This window comes from Drosophila novamexicana, unplaced genomic scaffold (genome assembly GCF_003285875.2).
Source record: "Drosophila novamexicana strain 15010-1031.04,08,12 unplaced genomic scaffold, DnovRS2.1 tig00000770-arrow-pilon, whole genome shotgun sequence".
In the NCBI taxonomy this organism is placed as follows: Eukaryota; Metazoa; Arthropoda; class Insecta; order Diptera; family Drosophilidae; genus Drosophila; species Drosophila novamexicana.
The window spans coordinates 2,314,651-2,335,277 of NW_020824821.1; the positions used below are offsets into that span (position 1 = coordinate 2,314,651).

A 20,627-nucleotide genomic window follows, 5' to 3' on the forward strand; every position below is an offset into this window, starting at 1 on the left:
ATACGTCTCAAGTGAATTTTCTTAAAGATCTTTGCCAATGAGCGTACACCTGAAACTTCGCCCATTCAACCTTTCACCCGCGATTATCATTCAGGAAGTGTGGATTTTGCGAAAAAGTTTCATACAACCGTTTGTCACGGTGTTTCCTCACATGCGGGTGGAATGTCTTTAAGTGCTGACTTAAAGTGCGCTTTAAATATATAAATATATATTTATTTCTCGATACCTTTTTCTAACTAACTCACGTTAGTCATTTTATGAACTGTTACAGCTTATATCAGTTAAAGGTCATATTAACCTTATTAGGAGCTCCTATCTTAAAATTCTGTGCATGTCTTGCTTTTTTTACAGGAAAATAGTTATAATTACATGTTGTATTTTATTGGTGTAGGGCGTGAGGGACGTGCCTTACAATTTTGACACGCGCTCATCTCTAAATCCCTCACATACATCGAAAATTGGCTAGCGCAAAAATGCTTCTGTCGGAAATGCAACTCGCAAAACAATTTCAATTTCACTCTGCAACTGAATGCTCAAATGTGTGTGCCTTATATGCCACTTCTATGCCATATAAATAAGTCAAAAGCTCAAATTTTTTAGTCATTTTTCTGTAGCTTATGCAAAAAATATGCTTTGAGTACCGCCAGTCGATAGACAAGCTGTGTGTGGGTGTCGGAATGAGTGTGTGTAGGAATGTGTCTCGTCTAAAAGTTGTACAGTCTGTGTGCCAATTCGATTAGTTGCAAATAGTTTTTTGCGGCCTGCCACAAAACTTTGCATATGACAAAATTGCCAAGTTTATCAAATTACTGGAAAAAAAATCCATTCAGTGACAGAGCTGTCAAAAAATGTATGATTCAATATTTATGGATGCCGAATAAGTTTAAATAAAATGCGAAAGTTAAATAAAAGCCAATTAGTTGGCTCAATATTTGTTAGGAATTTTCGCATGCACATGAATCATAAGTTGCGGTAGAGGATCTTATACATACATTTTATTGCAAAGATTAAACTTTATTTAAAGTTGTTTGTAATTTACCGAAATTGCTTTACCAATGCTGGCAACACTGCGTATGCGTAATATGCCACAACAAGTCCGCAGCACACACGAATTGTTGCATACTTTTGGGGCATGACTCTCAGAAACACATGTGCCGTTGAGCTGGCACTTTAATACCACAGTGTTCATCATTTTTCACTTTTTGTTAGTTTGTTTTTTTGACAGGGTTCCTGAGAATTCGGGGCAGATGACAACGGTTGTCGGAAACTTGGCTTGTTTTCCTTTCTGTTTCGTGCTTTTATTTTTTCCACACCAGCAACAATAACAAATGGACTCTTTTTCACGCACTTCATTTTGCAGCAGTCTGTTGCCTTTTGTTGGCTTTTGTTGTATATTTCACTGAATATACTAGACTTGATATACCCACTATGGTAAAGTTTGCAACCTGCGAAAGTAATAAGTATGCAATATGCAGTTTTAATCAATCGTGTCATGTTCACTGCTCTATATACGACCAGAAAACTAAAAGGACTCTGACGCTGTCCGGCTAAGCGATACTAGTTAACAGCAATTTGCTTTACTGAGTAACAGTTACAATTAAAGATATTCCGAATATTTCATTAAGTTCGGAATAAACCAGGAAGAAAATTTCAATTTCATTCGTGCAAACATAAACTCTTAAGCTTATATGAATACCAATATGTATTATGATAATATAAAATGTTTTACAGGGTATCCGAACGTCTCATACTCTCAATCAACACATTTCCACTTGTATTTTCTGTTGTTTTGTTGGCTCTTCGTTTGTTGTTGTCTGCCTGTCAGCGCGCAACTTTTGCTCTGACTTTAATAAAGCCAAAAACTTAACGCTTACAATAGCAATAACAATAAGTGAGCTATCAGAAACTCGCTTTCACACAGCCTGATGAGCTCCTATCTAGTATCACAATCATACATTTTGACTGCACAACCCTAACTCTTTAGCTGTAACAGTCTCATTTCATAAATTATTTCATATTTCAATTCCTTTGCGTGCTGCAGTGCCACAAAAAACGAGAGAGATATACCTATATACGTACAAATATATATATATATATAAGTATCTATAAACCACAATCAAATGCGAGTTGTGGGCCCTGCTGCGTTGCAACAAAATTTGCTGTTTTTTTTTTTTTTTTTTGTGGAACCGGTCGGTGCGATCCAACGCCCATCGCCGCCAAAGTAAATATAATATTACCAACTGCAACTTCAATTTCCTCTGGCTAGCAAAACTCTGGCACACAGCTCAACTAGCCAAATGAAATGTAGTGCAAAAAGTATTAACTATTGTGGAAATAGCTGTTGGGTACATACAAAATGTAAACAAAAGCCCAACGATATTTATGATGGTTGTCTATTTACAATGTTGATGTTTATTTAAAATTGATCATCTATATTCATTTTAATTAATTCTATAAATTACATTTTTTCTTTTTGTATTGTATTTAATTAATTTTACATAAATTGTAATAAAAAAAACGCATTATTTAAATAAATTATAAAAGCGTTCATTTCTGATTCGGATTTCGTGATATATTGATAAAAAGTTAAACTCCTAAAATATTTTAGTTTTTGGCACCTTTTAATAGTTTATCAAAATTAAACAGATTTTTATTATCTTTTTATATGCCTTTACGAAAAACATTTTCTAGAAAATATGCAAATGTTCCCAACACATGTATAAGGTATACATTTTATTTATTTATTCTGTTTTGTAAATATTTTTAAAAACGTTTGCGCACAAAAAATTGCAAATTTTTTAGATGACAACGGTTTGCAGTTTTTACAGTAATCACTTTTCATTAATTGTTAAATGCATTTAAGTTGTTAAACATTGTTATTTTTCTATTTACATGCTATCTATCTATCTATCTACATGTTACTGCTGCAATGCTGAACTAACTAAAATTAAATAAAAATGTTCTCTATTATTTATAGCTTTACATTTATTTAATTATATATTTAAAAATTAATAATTGACATTTAAATTTTCTTTGCAGGTATATTTCAAGGATTTTACACAAGCTGACAATAATTATTTACTTTAAGCTCAAGTGCAGTAAGTAATTCTTCATTTAAAATGCTGAACAAGGTCATTCACTTATTTTCTCGCCGGTTCTACAGTAGAACCAAATATCATCGGGCAGATAACAAACGCCACCAGGTCTGCGCTCATTATAGGCATTCTTGATGTTGTCAGTTACTTTATCGGGTCTGCCTCTGGGATTAAAATACCAGAGATCATATGTGGGATTATAGGCCAGTTGGAGCACGTCGTCCGGTAGTTGGCTTAATAAGGAAAAACTCGTTTAAAGTCTTTTTTACAGACTATTTTTTTTTTTTACTCACTCTTCATTGGCTGCGGCTATTGTGAACAGCAGCAAAAGGCCAATTGCGATAAGAGCACGAGTCATGTTAGCTGTTAACTGTTGGCTATGAGCTGATACCTGTTACCTGTTTACTGGCTTACGAACGTTGTGCAACTGCCAATTTATTGCTCTGTCGGTTGGTATATAAGGCCGCCTAAAAGCCGCAGGGAGAATAACAAGTGGAGAATTGTTTAATTTTCGACACAATTTTTTTTTTTTTTGAGTTGTAATATTTAAAAAAAAAATAAATAAAGTGGAGAGAGTTGAGTTTCGCGTCTAGAAGTTTATACACCCTATAAAATATATGTTTTTTTTTATACCCTGAACCCATTAAAAATGGGAATATTGTATTTGTGCAAAATCCAAATTTTTGTAACAGGCAGAAGAAATCATCTCCGACCCCATAAAGTATATATATTCTTGATCAGCATCAATAGCCGAGTCGATCTAGCCATATCCGTCTGTCTTTCCGTCCGTCCGTCCGTCCGTCCGTCCGTCCGTCCGTCCGTCCGAATGTATGAACGCAAGGATCTCAGAACCTATAAGAGCTAGAGACTTAAAATTTTAGATGTAGGTGCTCCTTGTGCCTGCGCAGATCGAGTTTGTTTCCGATAATCGAAAACTTACTCCGTTTCCAAGCAATCGATAAAAATCGATATCGATATCCTGTTTTTTGGGCAATTTTGGTAAATAATAAGAGCTAGAGTCACCAAACTTGACATATAGCTTCTAAAATAGAATATATATATGCATTTGATGTTGGAAGAAGAGGGTTCAGAGTATCCCCTAGTCGGGAGCTCCCGACTAGAACCTCTTACTTGCTAAATTTGTTGATGCTTTCAAAAATATTTTAATATGCAAAAAGTTGCCATATAAAATTAAACAAATTAAAATTGTATTTAAATATAAATTTCTTCTAAAAAGCAAAACAAATTGCAGTGTCCATTTTCCGCGCCAACCCAACCAGCGTCTAGACGTTTTGATCCTTTTTGTGGTAATTTCTGTTAATGTTCTGCGGCTTTCAGGCCGACCTAGTTATTCATGTCATAAATTCTACACCAAAGCAAGCTGACATTTTGCATCGAAATACCTCGCAAAACAGTTTAGTTTCGTAAAATGTACTTGATTGTGCTCTTTAATTAATATGAAGTGTTATTTTAATTAAATCAATTTTTTGGAGTGTTTGCTTTATATGATTGCCCTCTTTGTTGCTTGCTTGTAGGGTATATTACAGCTTTATCTTTATGCATATGACGCATGTGCACTATCTACTTTATATTTTTAAATGTATATATAGACACTTTAAAGAAGATTTTATTTTGTTTGCTTTTCAGTGGCAATGCATTTCATTTTTTTTTTTTTTGAGTTATGCCATAAATATATATATATTATTCTTTGATTTTTTTTTTAAATTAAGCACGTAGGTCGAGAATTTATTATAAAATACAATTTGCTTTTACTCAAAATTCTTACTTATAATATTTATTTACATAATATATTCTAATGTTTAATTCGCATAATCTTATCTTCTTTTGTTTTCACTTCAATACCAATTTTATAGCAATTAAATATGTTGTTGTTCTACGATTGCGTTGGCACTTGTTACAACTCTTATTGTTGTTTTTGTTTCTGATTGTTTCAATGCCGTGGCGCCGATAAAAGGCGTTATAAACTACACGAATAACATTTAACAATAATGATAGACAATGCGGGCGCATTTATCTATGTCATGACATTTTATTTCAACCGCGGCCACACTGCGTATACGCAATTTGTCAAGTATAAAGCTGAAGCAAGCCTGTGGCCAGCATAAGAAACAAAAAAAAATTTATTGGATAAACACTTGGCATAAACACATTATGAGGCAAAACAAAAAGGAGCCGCAGAGTTGAGTAAATAAATAAACACAAAAGGAGGAAAGTTAAACAAAGAGCACGTGATTGTGTACAAAAGTGTGTGTGTGTGTGTGGGTGTGTACATATGTGCGTTGTAGTGAGTGTGGAGCAATTGTTGGCTAACCCAAACCGACAACAAAGCACGTGTAAAGACAATTGCATGCATGTTTTCTAGATTTTTTGAGTAGGCCACAAATATGTATACGTATGTGCTTAGCCACGCCCACAAATTTGAAAATGTTGTCTTCCTTTATGCTTTTATTTGTCGCATGCAATGGCATAAAGGGCCAACACATTGTCAAACAACCACGCACTATCTCTCTCTCTCTCTCTGTCCCTCTGCACTTTAGCAGCAGTCAACACTCATACGCCTCGTTGCACGGACTTGCAGCACGACTCGCCCCATTGTTGTGGCATATTGTTGCACATGTAAAGCAGCTGCAACAACAACAGTTGCAATCTGAGAACGTGTCTGGCATAAAAATTATGTTTGCGTGTGTGTGTGCGTGTTTAGACTCAAGAAGCCCTGGCTCTGTCTCTGGCAACACAATAAATATGCAAACTCTTTCACAATTTAATTAAATTATTATTTGACCACTCGCTGCTGCCGACTATTGGGAGCCAAATAAACTCAGTTTAGAGTTGCCAGCTTGAATTTCATATCAAAGCACAATTAAGTGCGCTCTAACCTGCCAGTTAGAGCAGTTAGTATACAACATTTTTGGCATTTATTTCAAAGTACCGGCAGCCAAGCCACAAAGCACAACACTGCGTATACGTAATGCGCTAAACGACTTTGGCTAGCTGCTGTGCCACAAAAATGCCTAAGAAAACAAATCCCGACGGGCCAACCAACAACAAAAAACAGCGCAGCAGATTAGCTGGCATTTGATTAAAGTGCGAACATATCCAAAAAAGAAATAAAAAACAGTTCAGGACAATGGCTGCCTACTGAAATCAAATCAAATCAGGCAAGAAAAAAAACAGTCAAAACAAAAAGATAAATAAACCAAAGTAAGCAAAGGAAAAGCTAAAAGGCATGCCCATTTCCAGGCCACATTCTAGGTGGTTTTGCTTTCTCTAGCTCCATTTCAATCAGCATTTTTCAGCTAACAACATAAAAGAAAATATCAAGGAAATGACATTGTTAGAAAACATTTGACCGTTTTTCCTGTCCATGTCACGCAAAATTGAATTGTGTCCCCCCAAAAACAAAAACACACAAAGTCAAATTTAAAGCGCAAAAGTTGCTGCCCATTTCACAAAGAAGTATTTGCTGGAAATTAATGCCTGAAATTTTGAAATATAAAACCTAGAAGATAATCTATGGCTGTGTTTTTGACAAGGGATATCTTAAATAGCATATTTCAAAGTATATCTTCTATTGTACCACAGCAAACAGAATGTGCATTGCTGCCTTTAAGTCAAGTTGAAGCATTATTATTGGTAAAAACTAATATGCTCATTGTAAGTTTATTACAGGGCGTTCAAACACATGCGCCTACCTTGGGCTTACTTTGTTTTTAAATTATTTTTAAAGCTCTCCTAAATACCCTTGTCATTTCGTGTTTTGACAGTTGGCTAAACAATATACCTCAACTTGGGTTTTATATGAACTAAGTGACTAACTTTAAGCCAGCGGATTACCATACTATGATTTACTAGACTCAAGTTACAAAAAGGAGCACTCAAAAAAGAAATTTAAGCAACTTTTAGTTGCTCGAGGACAAGAAAAAAATAAATCACTTTTCATTTAAATTTACGCGCCAAGTTGAGCGCAATAAAATGAAATTATGAAAAGTTCAACCAAATAAACTGAAAATAAAAATGTCCAAAATAAAGTTCACTTTTTAACAAAATTGTTACGCTGAATAAAAATACTTAAAAAATAAAAGCTATCGCCAGGTCGCGACCTCTTCAGTTCTTTGACTTGCGGCAAGCCAAGGCTGTTGGGTCTCATACATTATAGCATAGTCGGCGAACTGAATACTTTGCACATTTTTATGGCCCTGACAACGAGACCCTGCAGCCCTGCAGCCCTAACAGCCCCAACAGCTCAGCGCAGCGGTCGCCAATTATGTCACACGCCTTCATATAAACACCCCTTTCTCCCACTGCCCCTCTCCTGCCAAACAAGCTGCCACAACAATTTCTTACACCAGTTTACGAGCATGGAAAAGAATTTTTAGCTGTTAAAAAGAGCAATTAAAATGCTTTGGCGAGAGCAAAAAAAAAGGAAATGGAGATGCATGGAAATGCCACAGAAACTAAGTAAAGTCCTTAAATGTTGCAGCATTCACAGAATTTCAATGTTGCAACAAATTAAAGGGAAAAAAAGTAGTAGAAGTGAATGATAAAGATGGAGAATGTAGAGACATTGATTTGCTTTATCATCATTTTCGAGCCATTTCACTTCATTTACTGCTTTGGCAACTTGCTGCAAAACCGAAAGCAATGCCAAATGACAAAGCAATAAATGATAAATATGTACAGCTGAAAAGTTCAGGAGTTCGGGTGTCTATAAAGTCTAGAGTAGAGTTGCACGCCCAGCGTGTTTGCGTACGTGACACAAAATCGAATAAATTATTAGCAATACTTAACCCTTGCTCAACACTGCCGACAACTACTCAACATTTTTTACCGTCAAATAATCGCCCATTCCTTAACACTGTTTTCCATTGCTTAATCCATTGAAACACTGTCTCGCAATTCTCAACACTGTTTGCCACTCTCCTTCTCACTTGTCAAGCATTTAAGGCTGCATATTTCACAACACTACTTACAGTAATGCAACCCGATTTGCTTAGTAGTTTTTTTTATTCATTTCAGAAGATATACTAAAATGTTGCCCATTTATTAGCATTTATTTGTTCACTTCCGATTCAATTTTTTTTAATACGCAAAATGCTATTTTAATATTTAATAGGTTTGTTTGCTTTTTAGACTTAGACGTGCGTGGCTTGAATTGTATACTTCGTGCTTTTCTTGGAAAAATTCGACATGCTTTCATCTCTTAAAGCACAGAGTCTTTGGGCCATCATCAGCATTTGGCATCATTTATTGTGTTTGTTGTTTTGGGGATGTCTCGTTGCCGTTTCCGTTGCCGTCGCTTTTGCTGTTGCTTTTGCTGTTATCGCATGTTAACACTTCATAGGAAATGCGGCCTGGTCCTTGCGATGACCTTTATATAGCTGTGTGCGTTCCCTTTGGCCCATTTGCACCCCGAGATGTGGGAGGCCAATACGCTGAGTTAGCCCCTCAACACGCCCCTTGCCCCCCTGCACCCCTTATAACCATGCTCATCAACCGCTTTGCGTGCAAAATGTCAAAATATATTTTAGTTGAATTTATGGTCAGTGACCAAAAACAAGCGGACAGCGCTGGACTATCCAAAGCTATTCAGCACTTATAGGGGATTTGTCTCTGTATGTGTGTGTGGTTATGGATGTGGTGTGGTGTGTGCGTGTGGTGCGCTGTGTCTTTGCTTATTTTTGGGGATTTACACAACGCTTATCACAAACACACTTGAAGTCTAGTCGTGGGTTTCGGCCAATGTCTAAACTGAAAATATTATGCTACATTTCATTAGGGAATATACACACACACACGCACGGACACACACACGCGCGCACTCACACACGCATTCGTTTGTTCAATGCTTTACAGCCACTTAAAATAGATTAGCTTTCAACGTTGTGCTTTAAAAAATAATAAATAGCTGCCCATCATTTCTTGTTCCCTTATTTCCGTTGCTCCCTCATTTTCTTTCAAGAGAAACAGTAGAATATCCATTGAAAACATAAGCAACTGTCAATGATTAAATGCCTGAAATCACAACCCTACCCAGAGTGTTTGAGATTCCATTTGATAAATGAAACGACAAACACCACACTTACACACACAAGCACACAGACACATACACACACACACGATCGTTGCAAAATAAATACATCAATCCGCACTGTTTTGGACTGTCCAAACTTATGGATAGCCCCTGACACAAATGGTTTGCAACTATTTTTGTTTTGTGCATGGCATGTCAAAATTTAATACCAGGTTTTAAGCATTTATTGCCAGTTTATTCACATTTACTTAGGCAAATAAATTGAATTAAATATTTGACAGACATTTAATAATCTTTGCATATTTTCGCTCTCCCTCATTAAATTAAAAAATATTTTTTAGCTTCTCAAAAATTTTCGTTTCCCAACTATCATATCATTTACAGTGAAACGCAAAAAGCTTTAATACTCCTCTTGAAATTATTTAATGATTCTTATTTTCATAATTCTGATTTTCTGTTAAATCGATCAAAATTTCTGCAAACTTGTTTGAGCTTCAATCTAGACATAAGAACAATTGGAGATATATTTAATTCAAATAAAAAGAGATATATATTAAAGTTAAGAGGTGAATAAAACACTCACCTTGTGGCAATTCCCTCACATATTTGAACCAAAGTGGGATGACAATTGTTGAGCTTAAGCAATATTTTTATTTGCCGTATAAGCCCAGCATCAGTCAAGTTAAGAGTTGTGAGGGGCAGCCTTTTTGATGCTGTCATATACCATGTTCGTGGCTAACCATTCAATGGGCAACTTGAAAGCACACACAACACAATCCATATACAATCAGGCGCATAAAATGGCCAGCCAGACAGGACTATAGGACTATAGAAGGACTATACATACACTTGCACACACACACACGCTCGCTCTGTCAGGTAAACAATATAGCTGGAGGCAGGCTTCGTGCTATCGCATAAAACCCAATGCCCCCATGTGGCTGACATGAAAACGGAAATATAAAAATTATACAACACTGGAACACCCACACACACACACATATGCACACTCACTGTTCGAATGATAAATTACATTACAGTGCTGCATTTTATTATCATTTAAACAAATACATGAAAATGCACAAAAACATACCAACGTTTGGGCCACGGGCGTGGCCGTTGAGGGTTTTATAAAGTAAATTTTGGCCTGAAATTTACAACGAAAATGTTGTGTAAATTTTGTGCATAAAATGGGCGCTTATGCGATTTTAACATGCCAATGCGATTATTACACGGCAAATGTGAATTATTTTCGGCGTCCGCCTTGCCAAAACCCAAAAGTCACGCCATTAGCAGACGGCATATAAATATTTTATAGCCCGCTTTTGGGGTTGCGCATTTTAGTCTCGAATTCCCTTTGTATGGGATCGTTAAATATAAATATGCGATTATAGTCGCAAAATTGTTAAAATATGCATAATATACATTATCAAAGCAGCACTTAAGTACTATATTAAGCTAAGCTTAGCTATTCATATGCCTAAGCAGCTGACTAATGGAGCGCACTTAAAATATAATAATAGTACTTGAATTAAAGCAGGCATTATTTCTTTATTTCATCGTATTTATTTGACTGCGCATAGAATAGAACCTAATTCAAACTTAACTTGGTCTATGTGGATCATTTATCATTCTTTGGATAGTCTTTTAATCAATTCCAAGCAACATCTTTTATTTATTTGCTAGTCATACGTTCACAATCTTAACGCTTCATATTATGGATTGAAAACAAAAAACAATTTACTTTTAAACAGCTCTATTAGTAGAAACATCGACACATTTGCATAAATAAACCATTTATTTACACCCAGCAGCCAATTGATAATAGTAAGGAGGCATAATGGATTGTTGCTCAATTTGTTAAATATGTTCCACGTTAAATAAATACAACTTGGAGATTAACAAAATGTTGGCTTCAATAACAATTGATTTAACTACTAGACGCAGAAATATGCTTCTATATATAAAAAACGATAATGTTTACTTTGCCTTGATTTTGGTATATAAACACGCAACTTTAAGTACATAAATTTTGACTACGAATATACAATAGACCCAGAATTTATTTAACAGTAATTAATAAAATGTTATGTAAAATTCGATACCAAGCGTTGGGTGCAGGGTACCTGCTAGTCAGGCACTCTCGACTAGAGCATTCTTACTACCTTTTTGTTCGTATTTATCCCTTTGATACCCTGTAAACAAATGGATGGTGACGAATGTAGAACAGAGTTAATGCAAATTTGACTAATTGCCGTAGCACACAATTCGAATTGCTTAAAGAGCGTAAAGAGCCAACGTATTGTTGGTTTTCGTTGCCGCTGAGCTTGCTGCGGGTTGTTGCCGCATGTAGTTGTGGCATGCTGTTGTTTACATTTGCATTGCGTTCAGCTTTCACGCTGCTCAGCTGCTTGGTGCCAGCTGCCACAGCAGCGCCATATGGCCAACGTATGTAAGCGTATAAGCCGAAAGGCAAAATTTTCCGTGTCAGTTTCCCTAACCTATCCAATCCATGCATTCACCTACAGCCTGTGGCGAGAATGAGGAACGCGCCTGTTTGCCCTGCTATGAGCCGAGCTGCTCGGTGCCCTTTAACTATGATGGCTCCTGCTCAACGGTCTGTCATTTGGGCTGTAGCTGCAGAGCTAGCTTTGTGCGTGACGACATCTCCTTGAAGTGTGTGTCCATGTATCAGTGCGACAATATGCTAACTTCATCGAATTCTCTAACGCCATTAAAGCGTTAAGCATGAACTGCACAATTTTTCTAGTTTTTAAGGTAAACCCAGGTCTTTAGCCAGACTTATTTTAGCCATGTACGCAGCTCAGTTACAATTATTTTTGCTGCTTATTTTGAGCTTATTTTGCCAGGGTTTGCGGGCGCAGACTTATGAGGAATTGAGGGAAAATGGCGAACTAACACCCAAAACTCGTGAGTGTCTTTTTCTTTTATTGAATGTTTTAAAAAGTTGCTATAAATTTAATTTGCCTTAACAGTTTGCCTGCGCGATATTACCGGACACGTTACAATCTGTTACAAATAAAAAAATGTAACTGCAAAGAAATTGTGTTTTTTTTTTTTTGTCTCAAAATAAGCAATAGACAAGATTGTGTATACGTCTACCATTTTATAGATTGTCCAATTTATTTTCTGCTTTTGCGTAAATTTTTATGGCACTGGGAGTACGTCTGTCTCCACGATTTTCATTTGCTTTTCTATTTAGTTTTTGCTTTTTATGGCTGCTCAGCATCAAATCTTGACCAAGAAAATGTTCTTACTTTTTTTGGAGCACAAAAAGTTTTATTGTTTACTTTTTAGTGCGCTGGAAATTTACGAGTCTTAACGAGCATGTGTGTGCACGTGTGTGTATATGTGTGTTGTGCACACTTGCACAGTACTTAGTCTATATATGCCTGCTTTATAAATGCACAATCTTAAGTCTGAAATCTCACACACTCTCGTAAATGTTAATTTACTCAATTCAAACTTGCGCCTCTAGTCGCTTATTTTATTTGTGTTTTATTTTTTTTTCTGCACGTAGCATAAACCGAATAGTTTATTTTCCACTTTATTTAATAAGTAATATCAAAAGATTAAAAAGCGATGAGATTGCGATTTCCTGCCTATAATTATAGTTTTCATGGCAAATAAACTTGTTACCTAAGCTGGAAAATCTCTAAAGAAAAACTGAACATAAAATAAACTGTTAACTGTGTGTTACATTTATTTTATACTTTTTTGAATTTTTTGCTAACATGAGTTATAAGACGTTTACAACTAGTAAAATATGTACACAAAAAAAACATATTTAAGTTTTAACAACTACTCAAAACAATAATTGCCGTAAGCTGATTAAAGTTTTTACATATACACCCCATAAGTATGCAACACAATTTGCACGTCATTGTGCGGAGCATAAAAAATAAACTAAAGATGTGCACGTGATTAGCTTTATGTGGTCGGAAGCACAAGATTTGGGTATTACACCTTTGTGAAAACAATTTACTTGTTTTTACTAATTGGTCTAGACACAATAATACAAAAACAATCTCAAGAACTACAAGAATATACAAATTCCTCTGATGCTGAAAACCCAACTGCATATATAAAATATTTTTAACATTTTTTTTTTTGGGGTGAATTACATAGTATCATGTATAATTGGATAACCATCAATAATAATTCCTGTAACACCCAATAAATGTCTTTTTTAACCCGAAAAACTATATGTTTAAATACAATATGATATACAATTCTATATTCTATTATATATATTTTAACAGGAAGAAACACGTTTCTAATCTATGGCTATGGATGTAGCCGGGTCTGAGCCGGAGTGCTATTAAAAAGTTGAGTTTATAAAGCCTGGCATATATTGATAATAAGAAATGTAATTAATAAAATGTTTCAGGCTACATTTTTTATTTGTCTCACGGTCACATCTCTAACTTAAGCACTTGTGTATGCGTGTGCTGAACATTTAACAACACTGCAAAAATTCTCACACATCTACAAAACTCGCACAATGTGCAATTGTCTATATTTATATGCGCGTAAGTGAGTGCGTGTGTGTGTGTGCGTATGCCTGGGAATTTTTTGGCTCATGAACAGCGAACAAATTTGCCCACTAAATGATTACTATTATTGTATTATTACGGAATGCTGCGGGCATTAACTAAAATGTGGCTCGACTTGGACATGTTAGTGGGTCTTTTTGTTGGTCGGTCTGTGGTTGGGGGTCGATGGCTTGCGGTCCCTGGCCATAGTGTGTGTACTTTTTTTTATGTCTGCCTATAGAAAGCAATTAAATGGCCAGCAAAGTGCTGGCCCCAACACGTACTTGCGGAAATGTTATTATTTTTGTTGCACGTGTTGTTGTTGTGGTTGTTGCTGCGTTACGAGAAAATAAAATTAAATTACTCATTAATAGTAGATTTCCGTCTCATTTTCGCACAAATTGCATTTAATGCGCCGCACATAAATTTACTCTATTTATATATTGTGCCTTGCCAAAAATCGCAGAAATTTAAGTTCCCCTAACAAACAAATAAATAAACCTTAAGCAGCTGCCCCACAAAAGAAAATAAATAAAAATGAATGCCCAAGGGCGCCAACTCTGAAGTTTTGGCCATTTTTCTAGCAGTTGCCTGATAATCGAATTCTCTTGTTCCTGCTGCACAATAAATTCAAAACTTTTGCACCTGCCCAGACGATAAGCCTTTTACCACATGCAGCTGTAGATGAACAGCTCGCTTGTTTATTCCCTCAGCTTCGGCTGATGCTGCTCCATCTTCTTCTTATCGCTTAGTTAACACGCATTCATGCGATTATAACGAGCTGCGTGCAGAACTAAAGATAAGGCCTATAGCCATAGAACCACACAACCAGCCAAACTGCTGCTTAATTTCTTATGAACCCACGCACCAATCCCATCCAAACCCCACGGACAATTGTTTAATGAGCTGCTCAGTTGGCACATTTGTAGTTGTTGACTTACTTCAGCTTGTTAGATGTTTCGCTTTGGCTGGTTGTATGTACTGGCTTTTGGCCATAAGCAGCGGAAATGCTTAGATAGGAGAGAAAGATTGAAAGAATTTCGCAAAAAGTTGCTCATTTTAATCGAGAAACTTTTACTTCAAGTTCTGAGAACTTCAATGCTTTGTCTCTGAATCACTTGTCTTTTCTTAAACTATAACAGGACACTCACACAGCAGCTATATGAGAAAGGGCAAAAATAATCACGGAACCAAACAAAGAAATTATGTTCAAATAATGCATTGTTTCCACTTCACACTTGTTTACTTGAATTTGCTTTTTACGTGAGTTCTGAAATTAAGAAATTCTGATTTTACGCAACTTGTAGAAAAAATTATCATGCGTTGCTCAAAAAAGATAATATAGAACTTAACTTTTTCTATATGAAAGAAAAGGCAATTTATTTACAAAAAGGTTTTTACTCAAGCTTATACAGCTTGGACAAATGTGTACATATTAATAATAGAGTATAAGCAACTGAAAGGTTTTATTTTCATTAGTTTTATGCTTAATAATAGTCTTCGGCCTAGCGATTATTAATTATATTGTTTGAGATCAATGAAATTCTTCCGCCTTTTCATTACGAATTGCAATCCAATTCGATATTCCAATTGGATTTTAACGGAAATCCAATAGCTACCGACATTCCATTGAATACGCTTTATCAAATTAAGATACGCGCACGAAAGTATGCATCAGAAAATGTTCACGCCAGCTGCTTTTGAACTCGATATTAATTTCGCGGTCGTATAGGTAAAGAGTAAATAAATGCGACAAATAGCTCAAGTGCAACGCAATTACACACTTTATAATCGTTGAGTGAGTAAAATAAATAAAATAAAAAATTGCACATTTCAGTGGGCAAAGAAGAACACGCAGAGCTGAGCAGTTGTTATCCGTCAGGAGAGTCTCGACAGGTAGACCGCAATATGCAGCGTTGACACGCCTGCAGATATAACAGCTGGAGAAGTAGCCTGCTGCCCGCTTCACAAAAATGCATTTAATCTCGTTCTTCATTTAATTAATGTTGAAAACAAATAAACACCCAGCAATATACTCACTTGCACTCACACAGACAGCAGACAAGCATACAGGTACTCTGTGTAATTTTTGCTGGCTATATATTTAATTTTAAGACCCACGCTGGCAATAAAAAGGCAGAAAAGTGCTCTGGGTTGAGAGAGAGTGATAGACTAAAAGATGCCCTGTAGACACGGACAACTGACAACTAACAACTGACAACTGATGTTTACTTTTTTTTAAATATCTAAACCTACAAATTTCAACTAGACAGATCATGGCATACTTTCGTGAGGGCCATAAAAGCTGAAAATTGCAATGCATGCTGAAGACTGCCATTTTATACATTTCGAATATTTTAAAGTTTGAATATATCGGTTAAATATCGAATTATTGTTTCTGATAATTACGATAGACCTTCCAAAAAGGTATATCTTTCGATAGTCGGACATATTTTAGCCAAAGTATCTCCAATTTAAGCTTACTACAAAAATAATTAATTCTAATTATGAATCGTAATAATTCGAATTTTCGGTGTCACTATCAACCAAATCTGCCACGCCCGCGCATTAAAAATAAATATAATCCGATGGTTCCTAGATGACACATGTATCCTTAATTATTCAATGCCATAGATATAGTCCTGGGGAACCTAAATCAGCGAGTATTTACAAAATGAAGAAAATCATGGACGAGACATATACAAGAATTATGCATTTTATAGAAGCTGCTACTTTACAGTCGACTGTTAAGAATTAGCAGTAAAGAAATATGCAATCAAATTTTTAATTCGAGCATTCGTGGCTACCTGCTGGGCATTTCTGTTCGCCTGGTCAAATTTCGTACAAAACTGGGCAATCAACGGCGTCGTTTCACATATTTGATTTCACTTTATCTCATTTAAACATATATATATACAATATGCCGGACGCATTTGTTATTTTTTTACAGGGTATAATGAGTAATAAAAGAACATTTAAAAATTTTCGATATACTCATTTTTAATGCTATCCACTTTTGCTCTTATTGCCGACGAACCACAGGTATGTGCGCTCTCCAAACGCGCCGTAATACTTCAGTCCTCAGACATGATGGCCTACAATGAGCTGCAGCCCGTGGCGCTGCATCAGGCCGGCAACAACAATAACAATAATAATAATGCGGGCGGCAGCACGGCGATTGCGTCGAAAGCCTCAGCCCTACAGAATATTATAGCCAATGCAGGACTGAGCTATGAAGATGTGCTGAACGATGATTTCCAGTTCGATATGGATGGACACGATGTAATGGTATTTTTGCATATACAAAAAACAGGCGGCACCTCCTTTGGACGGCATCTGGTGCGCGACTTGGACCTGAAGGTAAGCTGTGTAAAAATTATATATCTAATCCAAATAATCTTCAATGAATACAACCTGCAGCGTCCTTGTGAGTGCCAGCGTCAGCGCAAGCGTTGCTATTGCTTCCGTCCGCATCGCAATGAGAATTGGCTCTTCTCCAGATACTCGACGGGTTGGAAGTGCGGCCTGCACGCCGACTGGACCGAGCTGACCAGCTGTGTGGACGTTGAGCTGGACAAGAACGAGGGTGAGACGGCCAAACGTCGCTATTTTTACATCTCGCTGCTGCGCGAACCGATCTCCCGCTATATGTCCGAGTACCGACATGTGCGACGCGGCGCCACCTGGAAGGGATCGCGGCACTGGTGCCTGGGCCGACAGGCAACGGCAGTCGAGCTGCCGCCCTGCTATAAAGGCAAGGATTGGCTGGACGTGGATCTCGATCAGTTTGCCGGCTGTGAGTCGAATCTGGCTGCCAATCGGCAGACCCGCATGCTGGCCGATCTCGCCCTGGTCGGCTGCTACAACAAGTCCTCGATGCCAGCGCATGAACGCGATCGGGTCATGTTGGCCAGCGCCAAGCGTAATCTGGCTGCCATGGCGTACTTTGGACTGACGGAATATCAGAAGGTTGGCTCGAGTCAATTTAAAGTTATCATAACTTACCTTACCTTAAACCACCTTTCAGATGTCCCAATACATCTTCGAGGAGACCTTCAACCTGCGCTTTGCCATCCCCTTCGAGCAGCACAATGCCACAATATCCGCAGCTGCCGTCACGAATCTGCGTCCCGATCAGCGGCGACGCATCGAGAAGCTCAATGGCCTGGACATTGAGCTCTATGCATTCGCCAAGAATTTACTATTCCAGCGGTGAGTACTGCCAGGGAAAAAAGATTTAGTCCGAAATTAAAAGCCGAAGTCATATATAAGACTTATATATGACAAGCAAAATCAATGGTTCCTAGATGACCCATTAATCCATTATCCCATTATCTTAATGACCGAAATAGTCAAAAAATGTGACTGCTTTATGATGATGGAGGACAAATATAAGATTTAACAGAAATTTTAAAAGTGATCAGTAAATATTAAATCACACAAAATAAACTGTGTTTAGCTCCAGTCTACCAAAAACTCAAGTGCTGTTAATAAAAATCTAAAAAGAAAATGGTAATAAAGTGAACATGGGAATGAAGGGAATGAAGCTCTCTAGTTGAATACATAAAGTGTCAATGAGGGACAGACAACAATCAACATCCCCGATGAACATCTAGATGATCACTGCATAACCCTAACCCATTAGGACATAAACAAATAGTATAATAGATATACATTCAAATGTTTCCTACTCAAATATCTGACGGCTGACAAATATTTGAATCAATAGAGTATGAGTATGCCAGAATAAAGGCTTATATCTATCCATTATTAATACGTACATAATTGGCTTATGTGCAAATTCAAAGATTGTTTTCACATAAATCTTAAACTCCAACGGATTCTTAGTTGCATCCTGCTTCTGACCTAACCAGTTTGTCCGGACTCAGAAAGCTGATCCGGGTGCTCCTTTTTGTTGCCACGCATATCATTGAATGGTCCTCAGTCTCAGGTCGATGACTCATTGTGAGTCCTTTTAGAGGGTGCACAAACCCTTTGAACGCTCCTTCCTTTGTGTCGATCACTTTGCATTGACATCAAGACAGGGCAACAGACAGAAACATGGCAACACAAAGGCCTCTTTCCTGTTTAATGGATACCATGTTACCAACTTTCATCTTGGCGTCACATTTGGCGCATTGAGAGCTAATATAATTTGGTTACGCCTCATCAGGCATGGGAAATTATCGGCGCTGTTCAAATGCTCAATGAAGTACATTGCATTTTGTTGAAGAGGGTTTAATAATGATCTTAAAATAAAAAAAAAAGAGATCATATGTTTAAAAACAATTAATATCAGAAATGAAATAAAATAAAAATATGATGTACAAAATTATTACACTTACAGAAACTGTTGATGCTAGAGACGTATTCAAATATTTTTATTTTATGAAATATTTCACACCAAATTCCTGCATAGAATCGCTGACATTAGCATTCAGCTTTGGAAAAGTTCTTGCTACCCTTTAAGGAGTTACACAAACTGTTGCAATTAGAAACCAGCTGCTAGCTCAGTCTGAGATTTCTTCGGTCTGCTGCCTTAAAGGTAAAAAGTAAACAATTTACTTTGTGCATGCCAAGCAGGCTGTCGACTCCTTATCACCACAAACAGGCTACAATTTATACATAACACGCATATATGTTATATGTATACATAATATATTCCAATGCATATATATATACCCTAGAGACCCCTCTGTGCCTTACTAAGCCGCACTTCCATTGACATCTACACAATTCAGAAGTTTTGTCAGTTGTGGCCACCACGTTGGGTGCGCTGTCCGTCGGAAATGCGCTGTAAATATAGTTGATAATAAAATGACTTATATGAGTTCTAGGTGGTCAGTTAACCTAATGGTACCTGGCTCGAATCCAGGTCAGCCGAACTCCAGTCTTATTTTAGGATGAAACATTTTACTGAATAAATGTGAATTTTAAATAATAACACTAATAATAAAATAATATTAAAACAAATAAGAGGTTCTCGTCGGGAGCTCCCGATTAGGGGATACCCTGAACCCTCTTCTTCCAACATCAAATGCATATATATATTCTGTTTTAGAAGCTATATGTCAAGTTTGGTGACTCTAGCTCTTATTATTTACCAAAATTGCCCAAAAAACAGGATATCGATATCGATTTTTATCGATTTCTTGGAAACGGAGTAAGTTATCGATTATCGGAAACAAACTCTGCGCGGAAACTAGGAGCATCTACATCTAAAATTTCAAGTCTCTAGCTCTTATAGGTTCTGAGATCCTTGCGTTCATACATACGGATAGACGGACAGGCAGACGGACATGACTAGATTGACTCGGCTATTGATGCTGATCAAGAGTATATATACTTTATGGGGTCGGAGATGCTTCCTTCTACATACATTTGGATTTTGCACAAATACAATATACCCTTATACCCATTTTTAATGGGTTCAGGGTATAAAAAATATAAATAATAGAAAAATGTACAATAAATAAAATATTAGTAAAAATATTTGCATTAGCTTCCAATTCCTTTTCAGCTCTTTTGTCGGTAGTGGCATTCCCGCTAGGTGCATAAAGCAGCTAAAAATATGTAGGTGAATATAGAGCATTGATCGGCCTATAGCACTAATAAACGCAATTCAATTTACCTTAACCATTTGTCAGGAAATTGAATGTTAGGCGCAGGCGCAACGCTGCGCATTTTCACATTTCACATTTTCCACGACTTTTCCTTTAATTATGCGGGTCGAGTGTCGAACTTTATGCTGGCTGCCAGCTGTGGCCGCCACCTTTTCCATAGTTGGAGTGGGGGGCACTAACGGTTGTATATACATATATATATGTGTATATATATATACATATCTATACAGCGGCAACTCTATGTGATTCTTTGACAGATGTCTGGGCACACACACACACACACGACTTGGGCATTTCTTTA

General features: G+C 36.8%; 2 protein-coding genes and 1 long non-coding RNA gene across 4 annotated transcripts in view; 2 read left to right on the forward strand and 1 right to left on the reverse strand.

The window, feature by feature from the left end:
* LOC115763676 (heparan-sulfate 6-O-sulfotransferase 1) overlaps window positions 1-20,627 on the forward strand; it is a 123,041-nt gene that overhangs the window by 96,959 nt on the left and 5,455 nt on the right. Inside the window, exons 3-5 of the mRNA XM_030706348.1 lie at window positions 16,746-17,063; window positions 17,124-17,672; window positions 17,731-17,915. Of these exons, the coding sequence (XP_030562208.1) occupies window positions 16,746-17,063; window positions 17,124-17,672; window positions 17,731-17,915 (1,052 nt within the window). The remainder of the gene's footprint in view (window positions 1-16,745; window positions 17,064-17,123; window positions 17,673-17,730; window positions 17,916-20,627) is intronic.
* Window positions 2,981-3,525, reverse strand: LOC115763677. The gene is made up of 2 exons (XM_030706349.1): window positions 3,389-3,525; window positions 2,981-3,328 (listed from the first exon to the last, which is right to left on the reverse strand). Exons 1-2 carry the CDS (start codon window positions 3,451-3,453, stop codon window positions 3,133-3,135), a joined length of 261 nt encoding a protein of 86 aa, XP_030562209.1. The 5' UTR covers window positions 3,454-3,525; the 3' UTR covers window positions 2,981-3,132.
* On the forward strand, window positions 11,467-13,514 carry LOC115763679. Of its 2 annotated transcripts, none has more exons than XR_004017934.1 (4): window positions 11,467-11,599; window positions 11,676-12,078; window positions 12,144-12,990; window positions 13,431-13,514. It is a non-coding gene; the product is annotated as an uncharacterized LOC115763679 (long non-coding RNA). The 2 variants fall into 2 exon arrangements; XR_004017933.1 differs by having other exon boundaries at window positions 11,469-11,595; window positions 13,431-13,512.